At 42.5% G+C, this 23,220-nt stretch overlaps 1 protein-coding gene across 4 annotated transcripts in view; it reads left to right on the plus strand.

Annotated features, from left to right (window-relative positions):
- The window catches only part of megf11 (multiple EGF-like-domains 11), a 90,748-nt gene that overhangs the window by 16,549 nt on the left and 50,979 nt on the right, over nt 1–23,220 (plus strand). For 3 of the 4 annotated variants that reach the window (XM_052059909.1, XM_052059911.1, XM_052059913.1), the window contains exons 2-7: nt 667–770; nt 8,105–8,219; nt 8,885–8,986; nt 10,183–10,283; nt 21,955–22,047; nt 22,201–22,212. In XM_052059909.1, coding sequence (XP_051915869.1) covers nt 8,113–8,219; nt 8,885–8,986; nt 10,183–10,283; nt 21,955–22,047; nt 22,201–22,212 — 415 coding nt within the window. In that variant the 5' untranslated portion in view covers nt 667–770; nt 8,105–8,112. The remainder of the gene's footprint in view (nt 1–666; nt 771–8,104; nt 8,220–8,884; nt 8,987–10,182; nt 10,284–21,954; nt 22,048–22,200; nt 22,213–23,220) is intronic. The other variant, XM_052059912.1, reaches the window with a different exon arrangement.

Consider the following 23,220-nt stretch of genomic DNA (forward strand, 5'->3'; position numbering starts at 1 on the left):
GAATTTATTATGTAAATATACTGCATATCGTATTCTAACGGAGTCGTTTCCTTTGTAGGCAAGTAGTCAGTGAGACAAAGATATGTTAAATGAGCTTATTAGGGAGGGCAATGGAGTGTCTCTTCGCGCAAAAGAAAGACACTGAATTATTCATCGGGCCAAGAGACAAAGCAGTCACATTGTGATTCTGAAGAATCGCAAAAGTGCCCTCTGACCTCACGGTGCAATCATGAGGAGCAGTCGGTTTTAAGGGTGATGACAAACACACAAACGCCGTGTATCCGTCCCGTGCTATGAGCCCAATGTAGGCTTTGTTCATGAGAGCACATCATTTGGTCGCGCAGTATTGCATGCGTTTGAAGTGTGAACAGAGTTCATTATGGCTGCCCCTCTTGACTTAATGCAGCCTTTTATTTCTTTAGCAAAGCGCTGAAAACCAGGTAGGAGGCACATAGTAAAATGAAATGAAAACAGTGATTGGATGTGCAGGCTGCACTGAATAAATTGGCCTTTCGAGAGCAGCTTATGTGAATTATACCCCTGTGGAGATTCTCACAACCGTAACAAATGTTTGAGTCTGTGTGCGAGCGTGGCACGTGCGCATGTGTTCGCGCGCGTGTCGTCTGAGTGTCATCATAAGCTCATTAGTTTTCTTCTTGCCAACAGATCTGTGACCTGTCATCACTTCTCCCAGAGTGTGTGCATCTGAACACAACACAGAGGCCGCCACCCCCACTGCTCCTCAGCATCCGCACAAGTGTTACTACTAGGTGAGTGTTGGGTCACGTTCTTCACGCTATTAGCTGATGTGTTATTGTCTCTTCAAGGGCTCCCATCACTTTGCGCGTAGCTATCGTTCTTAACACCCACACTCGGAAACCTGCGCCAAGTTTTAATGCTTTTCACCTGCCAAATCAACTATCGTCTCACGAGCCAAACTTTCATCCATATCCATAATCTTTGGAACAAAATATGAAAAAATATGCCGACCAGTAGATATTTAATCCCCACATACAAATCGAGTTTTGTTTTTTTTGGGGGGTGGAGGCATTATAAAAACATCCATTCATCCATCGATTTTTCTCTAAAGCGCTCACTTGCACATACTGACAAATATGACCACTCACATTCACTTTCAATTGAATTTTGAGTTTTCATTGAAGCTTACATGCATGTTTTTGGAATGTAGGAGGAAACCCCACACGAAAACGAGGAGAACATTCAAATTTCACACCAGCCAAGACTTAAACCCAGAAATCTGAATCATGTGGGACGGCACTAATTCAATTTGGAGCTAAAAAATATACACAATGCAGATAGATTGATCGATGGATAAACAATTGAACATTTAAATGACAAATGGCAAAAGTAGAATGCATACACACATCTGTACTTAAAAAAAAGAGTTGAAGTCATTTTAAGGAACAATTAATGCTGATAACTCTCATTGTTTGACAAACAATGGCATTAGGCAGCACAGCGCCTCGGTGTCCGTATTCTCTGTAAAAATTAATTGGCACATCCTTGGAAAAATTCCAACTCTGGATGTGCACATAACTGCATTTTCAACAGTGCGGGGATAATATATTGAATCGTTATTTATTATTATTTTTAAATAAAATGACAAATAGGGCCAGCGAGGTGCACTCGTGGGTCACATGTTAGCCTCACTGTTCTGAAGTTTCGGGTTTGAATGGAGGCCTCCTCTCACGTTCCGAGAACTGAAATGACACTAAACTGTTGAGAGGTGTGAATGGTTGCTGGTGTGCTCTGTGATGGGCTGGCAACCAGTCCAAGGTGTTCCCCCGCCTCTTGCCAAAGTCAGCCAACCCAACTCACTCACAAGGATAAGCATTATAGATGATGGATGGATGGAGTTGTTGCATTGCTGATGCCTGCGTGAATGAAACCCTGAGCTGACGTTCTGTTCTTTTTTTTTTTTGGCTGCCATCTACTGATGTCCACATTAAATCAACAGGACTTCTTCCGGTTGCAGCCAAGTGGTCCACTCAGTTTTGCCTCGATCGCTTCAAGACATTATTCTATCGGTTTAACGCAATCCACAGAATTCTGGACGATCACTTTATTGATTCATCAATTTTCACCCTCATCCCAATCGAGCAATACACATATTTCACATCCGAATGAAACGTCACCTGTCAAGCGATTAATATTATAATAAACGGAAAATAACTTGTCATGTTACATTTATTTTAGATCGACATTAATATGCCCGCGGGACTCGTGAGGATAAGCGGCTCGGCGAAAGGATGGATGGAGGACGTTAATATTCCTGCCAAATGCACAATCAAGATTGGATTTGGATCAAATGTTTGTGTCACATGATACTTACACAGAGGAAATAAATGACAGAGAATTCAGACAAGAAAAAACAAGAGATAAGAGATATTATTAAATGTTTTCTAATCGTCACAATGATTAATGATGTCATTCAAGGGTGGTTGGTTCCAATGAGTTTTGGTGCAATCGTCCAAGGATGAAGATTGGCCGATAACAATAGTATCAAAATTAACAATTTGTTTCTTTATTCTTTTCCAATGGATTTTTAGGAAACTCTGTTTTCCCATATCTCTATGACATATTGTATTTAACTCCCTCAAGATCCGTTCCACTTAATTGACCGTGCTCTCGACAATACTTCCACCTATTGATTTTTATTCAACTCCCGACTTGGATAGGCGTGTCACATTTTTAGCATTCGTCACACCATTTTATATGCCGCTCACAAAAAAACAAAAGTGTGATTTTTGGTACCTCAAAAACTCTTAGCAGGAGGTTTCACCCCACTAACCGCACGCGTGTCTGCAAAAAAAGAAAAAAAATAAAATAAAAAAAAAAGATATTCGGGACATTGACACTTCATGTAAGAGCTGCTGGCCTCCCACCACTTGTGAGGGCAGCCAAATATAAGATGACAGGTGATGTGCCCGTCCACTCATCCAGAACATTTGACGGTGAGTGGTCTCATCACCGGAGCAGTAAAAACATTCTTGTCAATCAAAAAACGCCCCTCTTGTGCTTAACTCGATAATTTCAGAGGACGGTCCGGAATATAAAAGCAGCTGTCTCTTGTAACAGGCATGCACCTTGATTAATCATCCTGTTAAGGAAATGAACATGACAGTAACCTCTGGCTGCTCAGATGGACTCCTCCTCAGAGCAAGTGAAGCTCCGATAGATTTTCCCCTCACTTATGAGTGAACTACATGCGCCAATCAATGCAGAAGATTAACCGAACATGCGAACGCTGACGTCATCGGATACGGTCGCTCGGATTGTTGAGGTCAATTCATATCAGGCGCTGAAGCGGGACACGCATAAAACGATACGTCGGTACGGTTATTTTTCAGAGACGAGAGCCTTATAATGACAGCATGGGGGTCAGACTTCTTTTGTATTCCAAGTGCCAGTTGCTTCTAATGCGGTTGTTCTCTCCAAGCCGGATGTCAGTTTAGCGCTATTATGGCTAATAGCATGCAGGTATTAACCTATGCCATGCTGTGCACGCTCATTCTTTATAGGTAGTCCCCGTTTGCTTGAATAAGACCTGCGGAAGGAGGAGATTCATCACTGTCGCTCCCCTCCCATCGTACGTTATCTCCCCGCGCGTGTACATCTAATGAAATAAGCTGCGGGTCTCAACAAATCACCGTCTCTGTCACTGTCACCGTTGAAGGTCGAAGGTCTCTCCGAAGGAGACGAAGCACGGTGACGGAGGAAAGATGTATTCCATCAGGAACGGTTTTGGGGGAATTACCGCTGCTTTGTTGTGTCTCGGGTTGTATCCCGCGAATGAAAATAATTCTGGAAACTTTAAGAGGAGGAAATGAAAACATCTGTGGAAGCATCAGTCTTATCTGATGCGTAATTCAGGGTCGTACGCTGTCTAATGTCTTTGAGCATGTTCAGACGCAATGCCACTGTCATGTCTCTTCAGACAGGTTGTAAACTGCAGCAGGAAAAGTAGGATGTCATGACACGCGTTCCCCAGTTTCCTCCTTTTATAGCTCGAATGATGCCAGAGTGTACGGATGCGTGTGCGCGCGCACCGGTAAGGGTAGATCCCGGGAGGTTAGTTGATCGAAAAGTAGATCTTCGATCCAAAAGGTTTGGGCACCCCTGATTTAGTGTCTTGGCGAATGTGTGGTTAATGTAAACAAACATTTTGTTCAACAGATTCCATATTCATTTCGTCGTGTTTTATTTTTTCCTAGACGGTCAAACAAAAGCTGCAGAAGTCTACTGTTGATATTCAACACCAAGTGGGCCAAGTGAAATCTGGCAAAGAGTGCATTTCCACAAGCTCTGCAGTTCGTTTTGCTATTTTTTGTTTTCAATGTTCATCAAAATGGATTAAAACATTGCTCAATTTATTTGTACATGTGCATTTGGATATGTTTACAAGGAATTTGTGTATAATAAAATACATTATAGCAGTGATCCTCAACTAGAAATGCTGTCGGTCTACTTTTTTTTTTTTTTATGAGACCAAGGTCCGGTCCCATGCACGGCGGTCATGGGGAGCAGGGCTATATGCCCATTTAGTATGGTCAAGCCAAGCTTATACAAATCAACACTCCTCACAACCAACCAGGTGCATGAAAATAACAATTATTCATTTTGCCAGTACACAGCAAATTATGAGAGGTATTGTGTTGAGGCAGAGGAACTCTTTTATTTTGTTAAGTTGTGCCTGCTTAATAATAGAAATAGCCCTTTTAGGGAAATAAGACATTTTTACTTTAACTTTGTTAAACAGTAGTTGTCTTTTTTTCCCTTAATTTAACAAAAGCAAAACAAAATACTCATTTTACCAAAATAAATACTAAAAATGAAAACAAAAATATTATTTTCATTTGTACAATTGCCCGTTTCACATCCCCTCTGAAATCGTTGAAAAATATATCAGAAGAGGAGTTAAGAACCATTTAAAATACTGACACAAGGGGGCACAAGAATGTGCAGTGCTGTTCTTCCACTAATGGTGAATGTAATGTCTGAGGCATGCAAATATTATTTGAGGACGCCATTGGGATGTTCATTTAACATGTTGCGGTGTTCTGGTGTTAAATGGCTGCAATGATCCCCGGGTAGACGGGAGCAAAACTGCACACAATCGAAACGTCCCGCGATTTGTCTTTTCTAATTGTCTGTGTGTGGCTCTCCTGTGCTGAAGCTGTGAGCGTACTGTGGCGTCGCGCATACGTCTGTTTCCTGACACAATCATCCATTTTGAATGCATGACGCTGATGTATGGGCACACCTTAAGTTCAGAGGAGCCAATCAGCGCATCGTTATCGCCGACATGCCCCCGTCTCCAGTTCGTCAAACATTATACACACACAGAGTCGCGCTGCTGCGTCCTCTGCAATACATCTGTTCGTGCACGCAAATAATACAACGGATAATTTTAACAAGCGATCGGACAGAGGAGGCTCGGACAGAGGAGGTCGGCAGTCCGGTCGTGGATCGCGGTCCGCCAGTTGAGGAAGAGGGCATTATAGTGTAATTACCTCTAAGCAATGTCATAGAAAATAAGAATGAATTATTCTTCTGCCAAAAAACAAAGTCACATTTTTACTCCCCAAAGTTTGCCCACCCTTGGTTCAGATGAAACAATTGTCTATCAAAATGTCATGTCACGGCTAACTGATTCTATTAGCACAATCAAAAGGTCAATCATTATCTAGTCCGGGACCCTGGTCAAACCTATTATTTGTTAATCTTTCAAAGATAGGAAAAAATAGTAATGTCATCACCACAAATCATTTTTGTAAATGTTAAGACATGTTTTTCATTAACTTTCCTATGAGTCTAAAACGGGGGTGGGCAAACTTTTTGGCTCAGGGGCCACATCAAACTTTTAAAGTTTGATAGACGGGCCGGGTCAGCACAAGATAGATTTATTAACGTATCAGAACATATTAAACATAAACGGAACAAAAGTATTAACATACTTTTTAATGGGAGCAGTCTGGTTGGAATCATGTTGTCGCAATTCTCAGAACAGATCTGAGGTGTTCATCACTCATCTGGTATCTGTGGGGTGCTTTGTTGGTGTTCATCACACTAAATGTCTGTTCACATACATGTCGAGCCAACCAACACCAGCATTCTCCATGCCATAGTCTGGATGTTTGGAAATTTGTCTGCACTTAACGAAGCATAAAACGTATCCAGTTTCAGGAAGTGGAACTTGTGCTTTAACATCATGTCAAATTGGAGATCTATCAGTTCCAACTGCAACTCCTGTGGCACTGTTTCCGGGTCTTGTGAGAAGGGACATGACACCAGCTGAAGTGCCCTGTCAATTTTTCCAAAATCACAAAAGCGACGGCAGAATTCCTCATGCAGGTCATCCAGTGATTTTCTGTATTTTTTCACATGTTGTGGGGCCTCCTTTAACGTAGCCAGTGTGGGGAAATGAGCAAATGACTTGGCTGACATTTTCTTCGAAAATAAAATCGGCTTGTTTTTGAAGGCTTTGACGTTTGCTTGCATTTCATGCACAAACTGGTTTTCCCTTGGAGCTTCATATTCAGTTCGGTCATATGTGTCAGTATGTCCACAGTAAAAGCAGAATCACAAAGCCAATCTGTGTCATTCAGCTCAGGAAACTTGTCACTGTTATCAAATTGCTCTAAAAATGAAATAATCTACCGTCTGAGCTCGCACACAAGTTGACATACTTTCCCCAACTTAACCAGCGGATAATAGAATGGTACAATAAATCCGTGCGTCAGCTTCTTCAAGGAATTTAATAAATTGACAATGGTGAAGTCCCCTCACTCGAATAAAATTGACAAGTTTCACGACTGGCTTCACTACGTGGTCAAGCTGCAGCACGGATTTACACAGTGCTTCCTGGTGAATTATGCAGTGTCGGAAAATTACCTCCTGCTCAGGGTTGTCCTCTTTCACCCTGTCCTGAACTCTCTTCAGCATCCCGATATTTATTTTTTTCTTGTCAGATTCGGTGATCCGTCTGTGGTAACGTTGGTGAGCGTTCTCCAAGATAATTTGTGCCTCTGTATGACCGCTGACACGCTGTTAAATGAATCTTCTCCTAGTGTTTTTCCTTTCAGGGATTCCATATCCAAAAACTCCTCCGTAATCTCGAAATTCTCATTAATCCCTCTGATAAAAATTAAAATTTTAGCAGCGTCCTTAACATCGTTGCTTTCGTACAGTGCCAAAGAATACAATGAAAATCTCTCCGCTTTTTTGTTTAGCTTGCTCGTTAAGTGTTTGTCAATTACTTCAATCCGGCGAGTCACTGACCTAAGAAAGGCTTGCTGGCTCTTGCTAGTTTGAATGCCAGTAAAAAACTTGTCATTGTGCTTGCTTCTTGGATGGAAGTTAATCGAGTAAAGGTGTTTTGTTGAGCCTGCAAACTTGCTAGCAACCTGTCAGCGGTGACTGAACGTTCTTGTGTTGAAAGGTTGCTGGCGTAATTAGCATGTTTAGTGGAAAAGTGACGGCTGATGTTGTATTCTTTTAAAACCGCAACAGTTTCTTGGCATATATGACATACAGCCTTGGATCGGACTTCGGTAAAAAAGTATTTAGGCCTTCCTTCTTAAACACCCGGCACTCACGGTCGACTTTTCTTTTCTTTGACATTGCTGCAGATGGCTTGCGATCCAACCAGTAGAAGTAGAGCGATTAATTACTGAATTGGAAATGGCGGCTCTCTAGAGTGCTCTCTCTCTCTCATTCTTTCGCGGTACAGGCACTGCAAAATAAAGTCACAGCGCCACCTTGTGTTGAACGCCAGTCATTGCAAGTAAAATGAAATAAATTGCGGGAATTCACATCAAACCTTGTACTGTATTCTGAACCAATCTTCGGCCGGATTAAAAAGCCCAATGGGCCGGATCTGGCCCGCGGGCCGTAGTTTGCCCATCCTGGTCTAAACTCAACAAAACAACTTGGCTTCATGTATATTCTACGGTATCACAGCCTCACAGTTTTCCCTTTAGAATTCATGTTGCAAAAAGAAAAAAAACTCAAAACACCTATTGTTAATCCTGTGATACTTGCTGAATTGAACTAATGTGAATCCAAATCATGCTTGTTTCAGATCAAGTGATGGGGTCACTTGTTGTTCTGTCGACCCTTCTCCTCATTTTGGGCTGGACAGCTCACGTGTGGACTCTTAACCCTGATGACCCCAATGTCTGCAGCCACTGGGAAAGGTCAGCATATTTCCTTCTTTTTAAAAAGAATATCTGAATATAAAAAGAAGAGCACCACAAGCTTGTTGAGGCTGCAGCATCTTTAATGAAACGGGCTCTCTCCACCAAAGTCTCACTTCCATTCTGGGCCATTACAGCCATATCGATCTGGCGCAGTCTGAGTCGCGGCGCGGTGAGGGATGGGAGGAGTTGCGGCATCAAATGAAATACGCAGGCAAATTGATCAGGCTACTCTTGTCCCAATCAATCACAACCGCCAAAAAGAGCCGGAATAATTATAAGCTGCACCGGGTTGTGTCACTTGTGAGAAATTAGATGAAATAATCTCTGCCCTCGCGAGTGGGAGGAAAGAAAACTGTGCAGATGTATGACCTGGATTATTGCCTGACCAAGGTGAGGGTACTTAGGATTGCGGTTCCACCTCGTTGGCATTGATATGAATCCCATAAGTGGGCTTTGTTCATGACTTTGTGGTCCGCCAATATCCACCTGCTTCCTTTGCCGCATGCATCAATAGTATGAATCACCAAAAAGGTCCTTTTAAGTCCCTGATTGCACAGCTTTCGTGGCAGCTGAGCACTCGCAGGACCTTTTAGTCCAGATATTTTTCTTGCAAAGCTACAAGCCACGGATCAACTAATGTCTCTACGTTGGGCTCTTTTTAGCTATGCTGTCACCGTCCAGGAGTCTTATGCTCACCCTTTTGACCAGATTTACTACACCAGGTGCACAGACATCCTGAACTGGTTCAAGTGCACAAAGCACAGGTATGTTTGAAAATGTTTTCTCATCCATCCTCATATTTGGTTGCCGTTGGATTTTTTTTTGGACCCTTTGAAATTAGTCAATGTTTCTGATGTTTACATCCATCATATACAAGGGCATTTCAATATCTTAGAATATAGTGGACACCTCCATTGATTTCAGTACTTCAGTTCTAAAAGTTGACCATATTATTTTGGTGCACTGCACAATATGTAAGGATTCTTTTTTTTAATGTAAATTGGGTAATTCTAGTTTACTGATGACTTCAAAAAAAAATCCAAACCTATCTAGATCCTCACCAAATTTTTCACAAGTTGTCCTTGACACCATATAAAGTGTTGTGCAAAGGCTGTTTTGCCATTTAACTGTCTCTTTACTATCTAAATAATGGCAACAAATGTAGTGGTGGACAAAGACGGTACTGCACAGTATGTATATTAATAATTCTACCCCAAAAAATTGAGGCTTTTTTTTTTGTTCATTACCAGCTTTACGTATTCGTACTGTATCGCCGTACAACCAAATAAACCGTGATGACACTGACATCATTTATTGGCAACCCATCCCCGTGTGCATTGCCACTCAAACCCTTTCCTATGCTATGAAATGAGAATTTGTGTGGTCTTTACTTTTGGAATAGTACATCAAGTCACAATAAATAAGTCAATTGATGTGAATCTATTGCAACAAGCATGAATTGGAAAACGACAACAAAAAAGCCCCAAAACGGTGTTTCTGTTCGATCAATAAAATAGCTTACAGCCTTTTACTCTGACAACCTGCAACCCAATAAAACTTCACATAGGACTTGTTTTGGGTCACTAAGGTAAATTAAGGAAAGGCTGTTTTGGAGAATATCTCACCCAAGGAAAAAGAAATAAAAGCCCAATTGATGATGGTTAATTTGTCCTCGTCAGAGCAAGATTCTTGGTGATTTTATTCGAATTTAAGAGGGTCAAGATAAATTCAATTTTTTTTTTCTCAATGTTCTTTTGTCCGATGTTGGCTGTCTACATGGCAACTGTGAACACTGCATGCAGTGAATAGCTTCAAGGGAGACGTTGCGCTTCGCTGACTTTGACTTCTCATGACTCCTTTTCGACATTATACACATTCCCGTGTTTGTCTGCCTGCCCCTCTGGAGTGGTCCCACATACTGGCCATGGCACATCCCTCTCGCTGCGTCTTGTTTCCTCAGGATCAGCTATAAGACAGCTTACCGGCGGGGAGTGAGGACCATGTATAGGCGCCGCTCACAGTGTTGCCCTGGTTATTTTGAGAGTGGAGACTTGTGTGTTCGTGAGTATACTTTTTATTCCCCTCTATTTTTCCTACAGTTTCAGCTTGTGTCTTTTAAACAAGTGGTTCTTCTTGATACGACTCCTTCGTTAAGGACAGGAAAAAAATATTGTATCCCTCGAAAATAGCCTTTGACAACGCATAAATGACATAAGCTTGCCTGTTCAAAATGTCCCTTAACAAGATGAACGCGATAACACAAATGAACATACAGTGGATATAAAAAGTCGGCACACCCCTGTTGAAAGGTCTTTTTGTGAGATCAAGCTAAATATTTTCCAAACTTTTTCCACCATCGTTGTGACCTACCTGTACAACTCAATTAAAAAAAAAAAAGGTTTCGAAAAATGAAGTCACGATAAGCGGCCCGGTGATCCAGTGGTTCTATACCTCACAGTGTAGAGGTCGTGGGTTTGATCCCGGCTCTGTCCTTCCTGTGTGGAGTTGGCATGTTCTCCCTGAGCCTGCGTGGGTTTTCTCTGGGTACTCCCCCTTTTAAATTGTTCATGAGTGTGAGTGTGGATGGTTGTTTGTCTCTGTGTGCCCTGCGATTGGCTGGCTACCGGTTCAGGGTGTCCCCCACCTGCTGACCAAATATGGCTGAGCTTGGCTCCAGCACCCCCCGCGACCCTTGTGAGGATAAAATGGATTAAAAAAAATGAATGGATTGATGGAAGTCAAGATAATCCACTGAGATAATGTGGTTGCACAAGTATGCACACCCTTTTATAACTGGGGTTTGGGCTGTGTTGCAGCCATTTAAACGGCTTCTGATGAACGCCAAATTAAGTTTTGATGTTCTAGTAGGCTTTTTCTGACTTTTTTTTCCAAACACTTGGCTGTTTGTTGTTATTTACTCCCTGTTCTGCCATATTTTTCTCCACTTGATGAGAACTGTCTTCACTGAGTTCCACGGTATATTTCATACCTTGGAAATTATTTTCTACCTTTCTCCTGACTGACACCTTTGAACAATATCCCCTGATGCTGTGGAAGGTCCCTGTGGGCCACAGCTTGTGCTTTAAGACATGATTACAAAACTGTCAGGAAAAGCTTCCCGGAGGAGCTCAACTTTAGTTGGTGCTTATCAGAGACACTTTAAATTGGTGGCAGGTGTGTGCTTGATTAAATTTAGCCGAATTTTAAATGTGAATGGTTAATTCTAAAAATAGCCAGAGCCCGAGTTATAAGTTATTATTTTTTTCCTTGCGCTCCCGACATTTTTTTTTTCAATAGTCGTTTAGGTTATAAGTCGCATCGTGCTAGATTTGTATTTTTTCCCGATTTACCTTGGTTTTACTTTTTATCACAAAAACCTGGCATCTGAAAAGGGATGTCGACTTTTCATATCCACTCTAGTAAAGTATGACAATTGCACATATTGCAGCTACAAATTTATTTTGGCGCTGATCTTTTTAGGGAAGTTTCTCACGTAATATGTTTCATGTGGAAACTCAATATGGTACAGACATCCGTGAGATATGAATGCAACTACTGTTACACCCCAAGTAATTAGGTTTCTGATGCATGACTGTCAGCAGAGTGTTGTTTTCCCAATAAAATGGAAATCCGGCTTGGGAGTAATGTTTAATTCATGTCTAACTGGACAGGCGGACCTCAGTTTATGATGGCGGTCCATTCCTATGGCGGATTGAGCAATGTGCCGTAGTTTACCACTAACCCTATTAAACGCAGCAGTAAAGTCATAACTAGCTCCATCCATTTCCTCGCAAGGGTCGCGGGGGGGGGGGGGGGGGGTCGTGTATGAGCCTATCTCGGCTGTCTTCGGGCAGTAGGTGGGGGACACCCGGAACCGGTTGCCAGCCTATCGCAGGGCACACAGAGATGAACAATCATCCGCGCTCACACTCACACCTAGGGACAATTTGGAGTGTTCAATCAACCTGCCATGCATGTTTTTGGAATGTGGGAGGAAACCAGAGTACCCGGAGAAAACCCACGCAGGCACCGGGGGAACATGCAAACTCCACAGAAGGAGGCCGGCGCTGTTGTAGTTTACCACTAAACCTACGAACGAATGCAGCAGTAAAGTCATAACCTATGCAGTAAATATTGGTATGAAAAAAAAAGTTGCAGGCCATAACTACAAAATAATCCAATGAAAAATTGTGAATACGGCATGATCGTAGCGTGCCTCGTTGTGCCTTATGACCATGTATTCTTACGCCACTGCACAAACCAATTCATTGCACACCTTCGTAACATCAAAATTTCGGATGTCACTCAAACCAAGGAGGAACCCTGGAATACCGTATTTGACAACCTGTCCGCCGTGCACACATAAAGGGTCCATAATCCAATCTTGGGTCCCAACCCACTAGTTGGGAATCACTGTTTGAAGCATTGTAAGTCAACGAACCTCGCAGGTAAGCTCATCTGCCCACGGGCCACGGGCTAAGGCTTTACTACACACAACCAAGAACACTTGATCAGCACCTCGTCTGGTTACGAGCCACCATCCGCTTGGCTTTGCTCGGCTTTAGATGACTGGGCCTGATTTAACACGCAGGCATTCCGTTTTACACCATGGACCGCTCTCTGTATATACTCTTCCAGCTAAATTAATTTAATTGAAGCTGCATAACAATGAGAAAACTTAACGAGCCAATCAGGTCTTCGTGGCAGGCTGAGGAGGGGCCATTAAAAGCAATCCGTTTTTTTAAAAAAAAGCAAAAGGCGTGGAAATGAGCCTGCAGCAGGAAGCTGACAATAATCCTGAACGGATTATTCTCACATTAGACAAACACAAATATATATTTTTCTTTTTTCCAACCATAAACTTGTCTCATTAATGTCTGTCTTGGCGATGTTATCATTGGAAAAAATTAAAAACAAACTACGGGGTCGCTTTATAACCTGAGATGCGGGGACCATGCAGGTTCTGCCAGCAGTAACTTGGACGTGTGAATCTTGGAAGCACTGACCAAAAGTTTCCCAACATATCAATAAATTGTTGCTTCTCCAGCATGTGATGATGGGCACCATGCCTCTGGCAATATTGAGTGTGATTGATTTTAGGATTGCCTTCCAATGTGAAAATGATTCTCCTCTTGTCTGAAAATTAAAGTTGCTGTCACGTGTTATTATTATTATCTTTAGAGCGGGTGGAAAATGGCGCCATACATAGCGATCAAATTTCAAAATTGGCCACACTGATTGTGGTTTGGGAAATGACCTGTAGCTCCAAAAGTTTGAAAACCCCTGCATGAACGCAAACACTTTTTTCCGATGTTCATTTATGACCTCCTCTGTTTTCTCACACTCTTGTACTAAACGAATAGAGCCTGTATTATTTGTAATAAAACTTGACAAGCAAAATACAATTTTAGCTATCTAGCAGACACTGTAAAGTGGATCAGCAGATTTTTTTATCATTCATTTTTCATCCAGCACAACACGGAACAACAGTCTGACAGTCCTGGCGACTCTACGTCGAATTCAATTCCATTTTCATGTTTTTGTTTTGCATTTAGTTTCACTTTTTAAAGCCATAATTAGAGTTAAACAATTTCCTGTGAAGGTACACATACTTTTGTTGCCTTTACAAAAGCCCACGTTAGCCCCAAAAAAGTGGGCTCTGAATAACGTTGAATCCGTCAAAAAAAATGTCTCCTCCAAGGCAAGCCAAATCTCTGCCTTGAAGCTTCGCAGTGATCATTTTTCCACACAGACTAATGGTACTGTAGTCTCACGTCAAAATAGGTTCGGTGCAGTGACGCCGCGCCAGAAGGAAAGAATGTGTCAAATACAGAATGTCCAAAGTTTGGCATCATTTGAAACTTTAAATGTTTAATCAGGTCAAGTAGTCAAGTAATAGTTTTTTGTCAAATGTGCTCTATGTGTAATGTTTATACAACAAAGGGGAACTAGCTTACACAAAATCACTTCTAATGCTAAAATCCGTTAGCTTATTCAGAATAGCCTACCACCGCTACACAGAACATATTGTGATGCTGCCACAGTCGACCGAGGATAGGCATCGCTGATCAGTTAACTGAAAACTGTAACAAAACAAACGGGTAGTAAGAGCATTTTTACATCAGCTGCATAGCCACAGCTAACACCCAGGGGGCAACATTCAGTAACTGCCTGACCAAGGCAAGCCCTGCCTTTTAAAGCCATACACATTCATAGTCACAGATGGAATGTGCGGATGGTGACCCCTAGTGGATAAAAATAATACCATGTGATGTTGAACAATTCCAGATCAACCTCAGTCTGATTGTGCTAATCATGGATGGGATAAAGGCCAGAATAAGCAGTTCTAAAAGTATTCAGTAGCTGCCACCGTACTCAAATTATGTTACCAATGTGAGTTCTGTGTTCCACGATCCGGGGTTATAACAAGGCAAAAGCGTTTGGTTTGTACAAGCGGATTGCCTGCTCTGCTCCACTTCTTAATTCTTATACCATATTACTTATATCCTCAAACGTTGCGGATGTTTTTTCCCAGACATTGTTCTGGATTCCCTTGGAAAGGAATTGGAATCACACTCTTAATATTTATTCGATATTTTGCACTCCCATTTGAGACTTCTTTTTTTGCTTGTCCTTGTCTTAACTTTTACTGCTCTCAGGGTAACGCAGCTCTGGGAAACAGGCCAGCAAAACTGTATCAGCCTGTACAATCGTCTGGGGGTCTTAAGGAATGAGTCGCAGTTTGATCAATAATGTATTCATTAACCATTTGACCGGCAGTGAAGTTATGTATTCATTGAATACTTTTCAGGGTGTTAACCTGCAAGGGGAATGTGCAAGTCTAGGCGTCCCATTTCACGAGTAGTTGGGTTTTAGTTTGATTTCATGTCAAGCGGAGGGGGTAACAAAAAAAAAAACAAAACACCCCAGTCTTCACTTTGGGACACCATGCGCTGAGGGGACGATAGGGCAGTTTTGCTTTCAGCTGCCTTCGCAAACTGTTTCAACCCTTTTAATCCTTGCACTCTCACTTCCAGGATTAAGAGATTTGTACTCCCCAAGCTATTTTGCATGCAGCGACAAAAGGAGGCATTATAGCATTAGATCGACCCAAAATGAACTCAATTTATCTATTTCTGGACGCTTTGTTGGGTGTATGTAAAAGGGTTTGTTTTGTTTCACCGTAGTGTTCCCATACTGATCCTCATGCAACACAACTATGATGTTTTTTTTTTAAAGGACAATATGAAGAGTTTAAACTACACTCCAGAGTTACCCCTTCAGAAACAATTTACCGATGGGAGTTACAAGTGAAGTGCACATGCTCACATCCAAATACTTGTGACCGATGTCTTTTAATACAACACTTTGGCGCCATCTCGTGGCATTTCATCACCTTACAGTAAGAGCACGTTGGGAGATTTTGCAGATTGTGATCCATCAAAAAGGCGGAATATTATTGTCGTCGTTTTTGTTTTTTTTCGAGCCGCCTGAGATTCAGCTGTATCGGAAACACTGAAATCTTCAATGAAAATTGAGTGTTACCATGTTGATTAAGCTGATTTTTGTTGTTGTTATTGTATCTTATTAAACGATCCAGATTCCTTTGCAGTGTGCTGAGGGGAATTACACAATTATTTAGTGTAATTAGTGAAATATATATATATATATATATAGGGCGGCCCGGTAGTCCAGTGGTTAGCACGTCGGCTTCACAGTGCAGAGGTACCGGGTTCGATTCCAGCTCCGGCCTCCCTGTGTGGAGTTTGCATGTTCTCCCCGGGCCTGCGTGGGTTTTCTCCGGGTGCTCCGGTTTCCTCCCACATTCCAAAAACATGCATGGCAGGCTGATTGAACGCTCTAAATTGTCCCTAGGTGTGAGTGTGGGCGTGAATGGTTGTTCGTCTCTGTGTGCCCTGCGATTGGCTGGCAACCAATTCAGGGTGTCCCCCGCCTACTGCCCGGAGACAGCTGGGATAGGCTCCAGCACCCCCCGCGACCCTAGTGTGAGGATCAAGCGGTTTGGAAAATGGATGGATGGATGGATATATATATTTTGTTAATATACGGCTAACATTGTCATTGTCACGTCTTTGTTCACCAATCTATGCCAGTGACAAGTAGAACTGTTGAATACTCTTCCACTAGATGGCAAAAGGAACGCTGAAACTGTGTGTCCAGCAGTTGACATTTATACAAAAGAATACTATCATAGCTATCGTCAAATGGCCACAGGCTTCACTCGGAATTTGTAAAATTTTCAGTAAAGCGAGACAAGATCATTATTTCATCATATATACTTTGTGACATCTGATGAATTTCAATGGAACCTAATTTAGCCCAAACTATTATTAACTAACAATGAAACCATTTTAAAGGGTCCGCGACACCAAATCAGCCAGATCGCAATCTCTGAGTATGTTATCTCCCGATTTATGTGTAACAAGAGCTCAAATTAAAGCACTGGAGCTCTTCATGAGTGCATTTGCTTGACCTTTGATCTGTCAGAACCTCTTCATTACCTTAATCAGAAGCTCGCCTGAACGGAGGATGTATGAAACTCATTGCCTGTAATACGGCTGATGATGACGGTTGTGGAGGAGCAAATCTGAGAACCTCACTAATGACATCACTTGGTGTCCGTGCAGGCCATGTCGTTGTAAACGGGCAACATGACGCCTGCCTGTCCACTGCTAAGTGATGTCAGGTGTTGCACATGATTTTTGGTCGCAGCATAAAATAGATTTGGAAGTTGTAGGCAGTAACACGTGGTTCAAATGGGAGAGGTGATGAGGTGTGGAGGGGGGGGGGGGGTTGACAAGAAAGGATCTGTGTGCCTTTGATATCTTCTTTCCACGCTTCAAAGACAAAGTTTTTTTTTTTTTTAAATAAAATCCTATCCTTCCTTGATAGAAACTTTGGAGGGAGTATTTTTGATATGGTCTCCGTTAGATTGATTTCAGCTTCGGCACCATCACAATATTTCACTTCAATTTTGCAGACACAAAGGGAAGCACTTCTGCAAAAGCACAAACACAACAATTGTGTGCAGGCACCTTGTACAGTTGCACTCAAAATGATTGAAAGCCCTTTGCAATTTTATAGTTCTTCCCGAAGGTTATGAAGCTACAGTTTTTGATGAACAAAAAAGAAATGAAGCACACTTTCAAGCTCAGCCAGTGGTTTAACTGATTAGTTGACTAGTTGACATTAGTACCCCATATTGATATCTAGTTATGGATGACAACAGTGGTTAGCCTTGCTAGCTTTGGCTATTTAGATCACTGTTAGTCCTAAAATGGGGATGGGCAACTGGGGGCTCTGCCAACATTCTTGGTGGCCCCCGATCTACAACAAAACAAAACCATATTATAAACGTGCTTCCTCTCCTGTAATGGAATCCCACATATTTCCAGTTAAACACCTCTGGATTAATTTATTCACAGATTTTTTTTTTTTTTGTGGGAGCCAACCCTTGATTTTCATGGTAAACACATGTGGCAGTTTATCGGCATTTTTGAGGGTTTTCAACAATGACATTTTTATTTCTGTGTTTTTATTCATTCATTCATTCATTCATCTTCTGAACCGCTTGATCCTCACTAGGGTCGCGGGGGGTGCTGGAGCCTATCCCAGCTGCCTCCGGGCAGTAGGCGGGGGACACCCTGAATCGGTTGCCAGCCAATCACAGGGCACACAGAGACGAACAACCATCCACGCCCACACTCAGACCTAGGGACAATTTAGAGCGTCCAATCAGCCTGCCATGCATGTTTTTGGAATGTGGGAGGAAACCGGAGCACCCGGAGAAAACCCACACAGGCCCGGGGAGAACATGCAAACTCCACACAGGGAGGCCGGAGCTGGAATCGAACCCGGTATCTCTGCACTGTGAAGCCGACGTGCTAACCACTGGACTACCGTTTTTAATCATTTTTTAAATTTATTTCCATATTTTTTTTCTTTTTTACCACATTAAAATGTGTGTCCGATTTTCACAATCCGTATTTTTATTTAAATCCTTATTTAAATACCCGTTGCGAGGAACAAAGGCAGCGGCGCACAGTCAAGTTCTGTCCTCGCTGCCACAACATGATGTCCAAGAATTGGCTGGCAACAACTGCGTACTAACGAGGACTTTATTTATCGCAGTAATTGTGTGAAGCAACTCTCACCAACATCCCGACACATCCCGGCAACGTATGCTAAAGAAATATTTAACCAAAAAAAACGACATTCCGTGGCATGATCGCTTGCAAAGAACGCAAGTCTATCCTCGTTTAAGACAAAGCACAAGTGACAAAGAGAAATGATTCTTCGAATTTTAAATCATGATTACTCGGCTTTCGGCAAATTAGTATCAACTACAAAAAATGTTTAACTTTTTGGGGGGGGAAAGTTCTGATGAACATTTTATAACGACGCTCACTTTAAATTTTCAATGGGATATTTTTATGAAGCTCGTCTTGAACAATTTGCACTTTTGTCTTTACCGTTTTGCAGCGCCACCACCATATCCGCAATGATTTGGAGTGCACGTCTTACTTGTCCTCGAAGATGAGCGGCATGAGCGATCGCCCTTTTTGTCATGAATTTGGAAAGAGGACGAAGAGTGCGGTATGACCGTGCAAGACTATAACTCTTATTAACGCCGCAGCACATTTACCAATTAGCTCCATTGTTAACCGCTCCGATAACACCTCTTGCATAATGAGCTAGATTAGCCTTTTATCGAGATGAAAAACTCAATTTTCAGATTCCTCAGAAATGAGTTTGGCGGCGTGATTCATGAATTTCAATTAAAATGAAAAGACCTACTCCCGTTTGATTATGCGGTCCCCTTTTTTTGGGGGGGGGGGGGCGCCATTCAGCTCTCTGGATGAAGTGTGCACTTCATCTTTCCTGGCTGGGCAAAACTTAATTTCCATGTTTCCTTTTGTGACACGTTTGCATTTCCTTTTCCTGGTCGCTGATCAGAATTTGCTGATTGAAACAAAATCAAATCAGCTCGTTGTGGTGACATTGAATTCGTCTCCTCATTTTGAACGCTCTGCATATTGTGGCCTCATTGATTACAGGTAGTCGATCTCGCACCTTCGTCAGCACAAATGGTGAACAGACCCCCCCACACACCCGCTTCATTTTAATTAGACTCCCTCCATGCGCAGAACACTGATGCTCAGAAGTCTGCCCTGCATTATCTTTCAATCTCTGGTTTACCGTTTTTGCCTCGTGAGCATTTCAGTGATTAGCAGCGGCTCGTGGCTGTTTGGGATTCTCCCTTTTCCGGCCTCATCTCTCTTGCCGGCAGCCGACCCTAATCGAAGGCTGATTGAGTGATAATCTATAGATGTACAGTTCAGGCATGCTGCCAGCTCCCACTGACCTCTCTGCCTGCAGGATGAGCACCATGATATCCCACACACAGCTGGGAAAATCAACTCGAGGCTTAGTGTGGCCGTCGTATTCTCTTACCCCGAGCCGTTCTATGAGGAGAAGAAAACAAAAAGGCAGAATTTGGACGCGGTCCAATCGGGATCAGGCGTCTGTTTGTTTCGCTGCCCTTGGTTGTCTCATTCTGCCACAGGCCAAGTGCGCCAAGTGCTGATTCCCATCATGCTTGCATTATTTCCCCAAGATAAGAGAATGTCTTAACCCGGGCCAGCCTGATGACCTTGTGTTCCAACTTTGCTCTTTCATGCTAAGTGCCCATCTCTGTGATGGATTTTATTTTGTTCCGTAAAACAGCAACAACAACAACCTCACAAAAAAACTGAAAAATCTCTTCCCAGCGGATCGTTCCAAACTCCCCGAACATGCTCACAGGAATACAAAGAGGATCCAAACGGTTGGGTGCCGTGTTGCTCAATAAGAATGATCAAGACAACACGCGCATTTAGCAAACACCGCAGTGCGCGGCCTCGCTGTATTCTACAAATGAGAACATGACAAAGCACTGGCTGATCAAATTAGAGGGGATTTACGGCCCGCTCTGTCATGCCTCCGCCTGCTGATAACAGCTCGATCTGCAAAGTAAAACTGTGATAAACTGAGATGTTGATTAAGGCCACACTCTCTGGAGAAATTGTTTAGTTCTCTGTCAAATAATGGAGATGAATATTAAATATGAGTGTTTAACAACGCCGCATTTTCCAGCGTTCCAACTTAAACTGCTGGCTGCGCAGAAAGAAGCTTATTCAGCATTTAAGTCAAACTTAATAATGAGCCCTCATTACACACAGTGCCCAATCCTGCTTCCTTATTACCGTTCCGACATTGTACGTCGTATGTATTTAGATCAGCAGCAGTCAAACACACCCAGGACCACCAATGTGACCAACATCAACATAGTAAAACGGTAAGCCTAATTGTTCTTGAAAAAAACCCGATACATTTTACTCCTTAAAAATATATTTTACAATAATGGAAGTCACTGTAACATTATGCACAGTTTGAATAGATTCTGCACTTAAAATATAGAAAAACATCACTTCAAATACCGTATTGAACCGAACATAGACGGCTCTGACGACCACCTCTTTTTCAAGACTCAAGCTTGAAAAAAGACTTTTTGATCACCAAATTAATGTTTATCCAGAAAATGATTACAGAACATCTGAAACAAATGATTATAACAATATATTTGAGAGAAAAAGCATGTTATTTTGCCTCCTTCAAATCGAAAGTGCAATCACATTCGTAAATGAATGGCTTCTGGTTTTTGAAATGTAAATTACATCATAACTTCTCCTCAGCTGTCGGTTAACCTGGCCGATCTTTGACCCACTTTTCTCCAGATTGTCGCTACGTTTCTCCATTTTCTGTTATCTCTTCTATTATTTTCTTCTCTTTTCCTTCTTACCGCAATCTTTTATTTTTCTTCTTTGTGCTACCGCTATTTTTATTCTTCGTGGCAGGGGTTCACTTTGGCCTGGGGAGTCAAGTTCAGCATTCGCTTCATTGATATCTGGCGCCATCTAGCGTCGTCAATAGGTATAATGTCTAGTCCCCGAATATAAGACGACCCCCACTCTTTCAGTCTTATGTCAATGCAAAAAAACGCCGTCTTATATTCAGGCCAATACGGTACTCAGACGTGCTCCCACATTCCCCAAATACATGTTAGGCTAAAGACCGGTGGGTGCTGGGGTGCTACCCCACCCACTCGGCTGGATCACTCTGAATATGACAAATGAAACAATGAAAACTTGAAATTAAACTATTTATTTTGAAATGTATATGTGTTTTGATTGTCTCTGTTGTCTGTTACACAAATTGACAGTGCAAACACAATATCTCCTCTGCAATGCAACAGATAGGACCAAGGTGGGGCGCTAGATTCCAGTATCCCGAACTGGCTGACTTTTCAATCACAGTCAAGGTGCACCCCGGACACTGGAGAAAACCAGTCCAGGGTGAACTTTGCCCTTTGCCCAATGTTAGCTAGGATAGGGATAATATGGTTTTCCATCATCAGCCAGGACATGTGTTGTCTCACATTTAGGTATTTTTGCTGTGACGTGATCACTGTGTTTTAGTGGCTCTTCGGTATGTAATTAATTGGGACAATATTGAGGTCTTGTTAAAAAAAAAAACCTAAACATTATTTGCTATTGGTGTTTTCATGGTACGGATTATTAGTGCTGTAATGATGTTTTACACATGTACATGTGTTTTTCTCCCTCGTAATCCATATTGGTGCTGATGTGTGTGCGCCTTTGTGTGGTTTCAGCTCTGTGCACCGAAGAGTGCGTTCACGGCCGCTGCGTGTCTCCTGATACCTGCCAGTGTGAGCCAGGATGGGGCGGACTGGACTGCTCCAGTGGTGAGTGCACCTCCCTCCTTCAGTCACGAGAAGTTACTTAGACTCATTTTATTAAATGGCTTTCACAGCCTGTTAAGTTTGGTAGCATTTGCCTCAGTGTCCGCCTATCGCAAAGCTACTTAGCTTTGTATCCTCTCTTCTTTGCAAACACAGCCAATGGAACACGTAAGTCCCAATGAATTCATTTTCATTTGCTGGAAGTGGAAGTGATATGCTTGATGAATCTAACGGCTGGATGGATGGCTGCAGCCCCGCTGCGTCTCACGAGCTCTCTCTTATGATCTTAATCATGATTACACTGGTGCCTGTGACTTGTGGCTGTGCAAGGGTAAATCAATGCAGTGCTCGATCAAGCCATAATGACGGCTGTTCTATTTAGTGACTTTTCAACATGGTATCAAACAGCAGAAAAAAACCTATGCCTCTATTAACTTCTCTTATCATATTTCGACATTAAAATGAATGGAAATGCAATGAATCTCTGTTCCAGCCTTACTAAAGAACAACCACAAAGATGTCGAGGACTTTTCCCTCATAAGAAAATTGCACAATATGATGTTGCACTTTATAAAATATAAACTTATTTTCATGCCCAGCCAAGTCTAGCGCATAGTGAAGTCTAAGTGTGCATGTGGGTGGCGTTTCATAGCCGCAGCAAGAAACTGACGTTTGCGCCGTCATGGGTGTGACTACGGCCAACTTGATCCCCACCCAATCGAAGCGGCTCCTTCTCATTAGCTTTCAATTTGGGCGCGAAGTCTACATGGCGGGAGCGTCACAAACTTGCTCACTGGAATCCAGTCAGGAGATCGGCACGCGCACAGTACGGATAAGAAAACCTTTATTTGTCTCCCAGTGGAGAAATTCCCAATTTACAGCAGCAAAATTATGAATGGGAGAAACTAGAAGAACAAAAGGTATATAAATATAAATAGAAGAATATTAAAAATGGGTGAGTGGGGTTTTCAGATTTTCAGGTTGCAACCTCGGGTGTATCAGTCTCTGGCTGAAGGAGCTGCCCAGTGCTGTCAGGGTGTCCTGGAGGGGGCGGGAGGGTCTGTCCATCATAGCTGTTGGGTTAGCTAGCATCCTCCTGTTGCCCATTTCCTGCAGAGTGTCCAGGGAGCAGCCCAGGACAGAGCTGGCCCTCCTGACCAGCGGTACAGTCTCTCT

This window comes from Hippocampus zosterae, chromosome 3, assembly GCF_025434085.1.
Source record: "Hippocampus zosterae strain Florida chromosome 3, ASM2543408v3, whole genome shotgun sequence".
Lineage (NCBI taxonomy): Eukaryota > Metazoa > Chordata > Actinopteri > Syngnathiformes > Syngnathidae > Hippocampus > Hippocampus zosterae.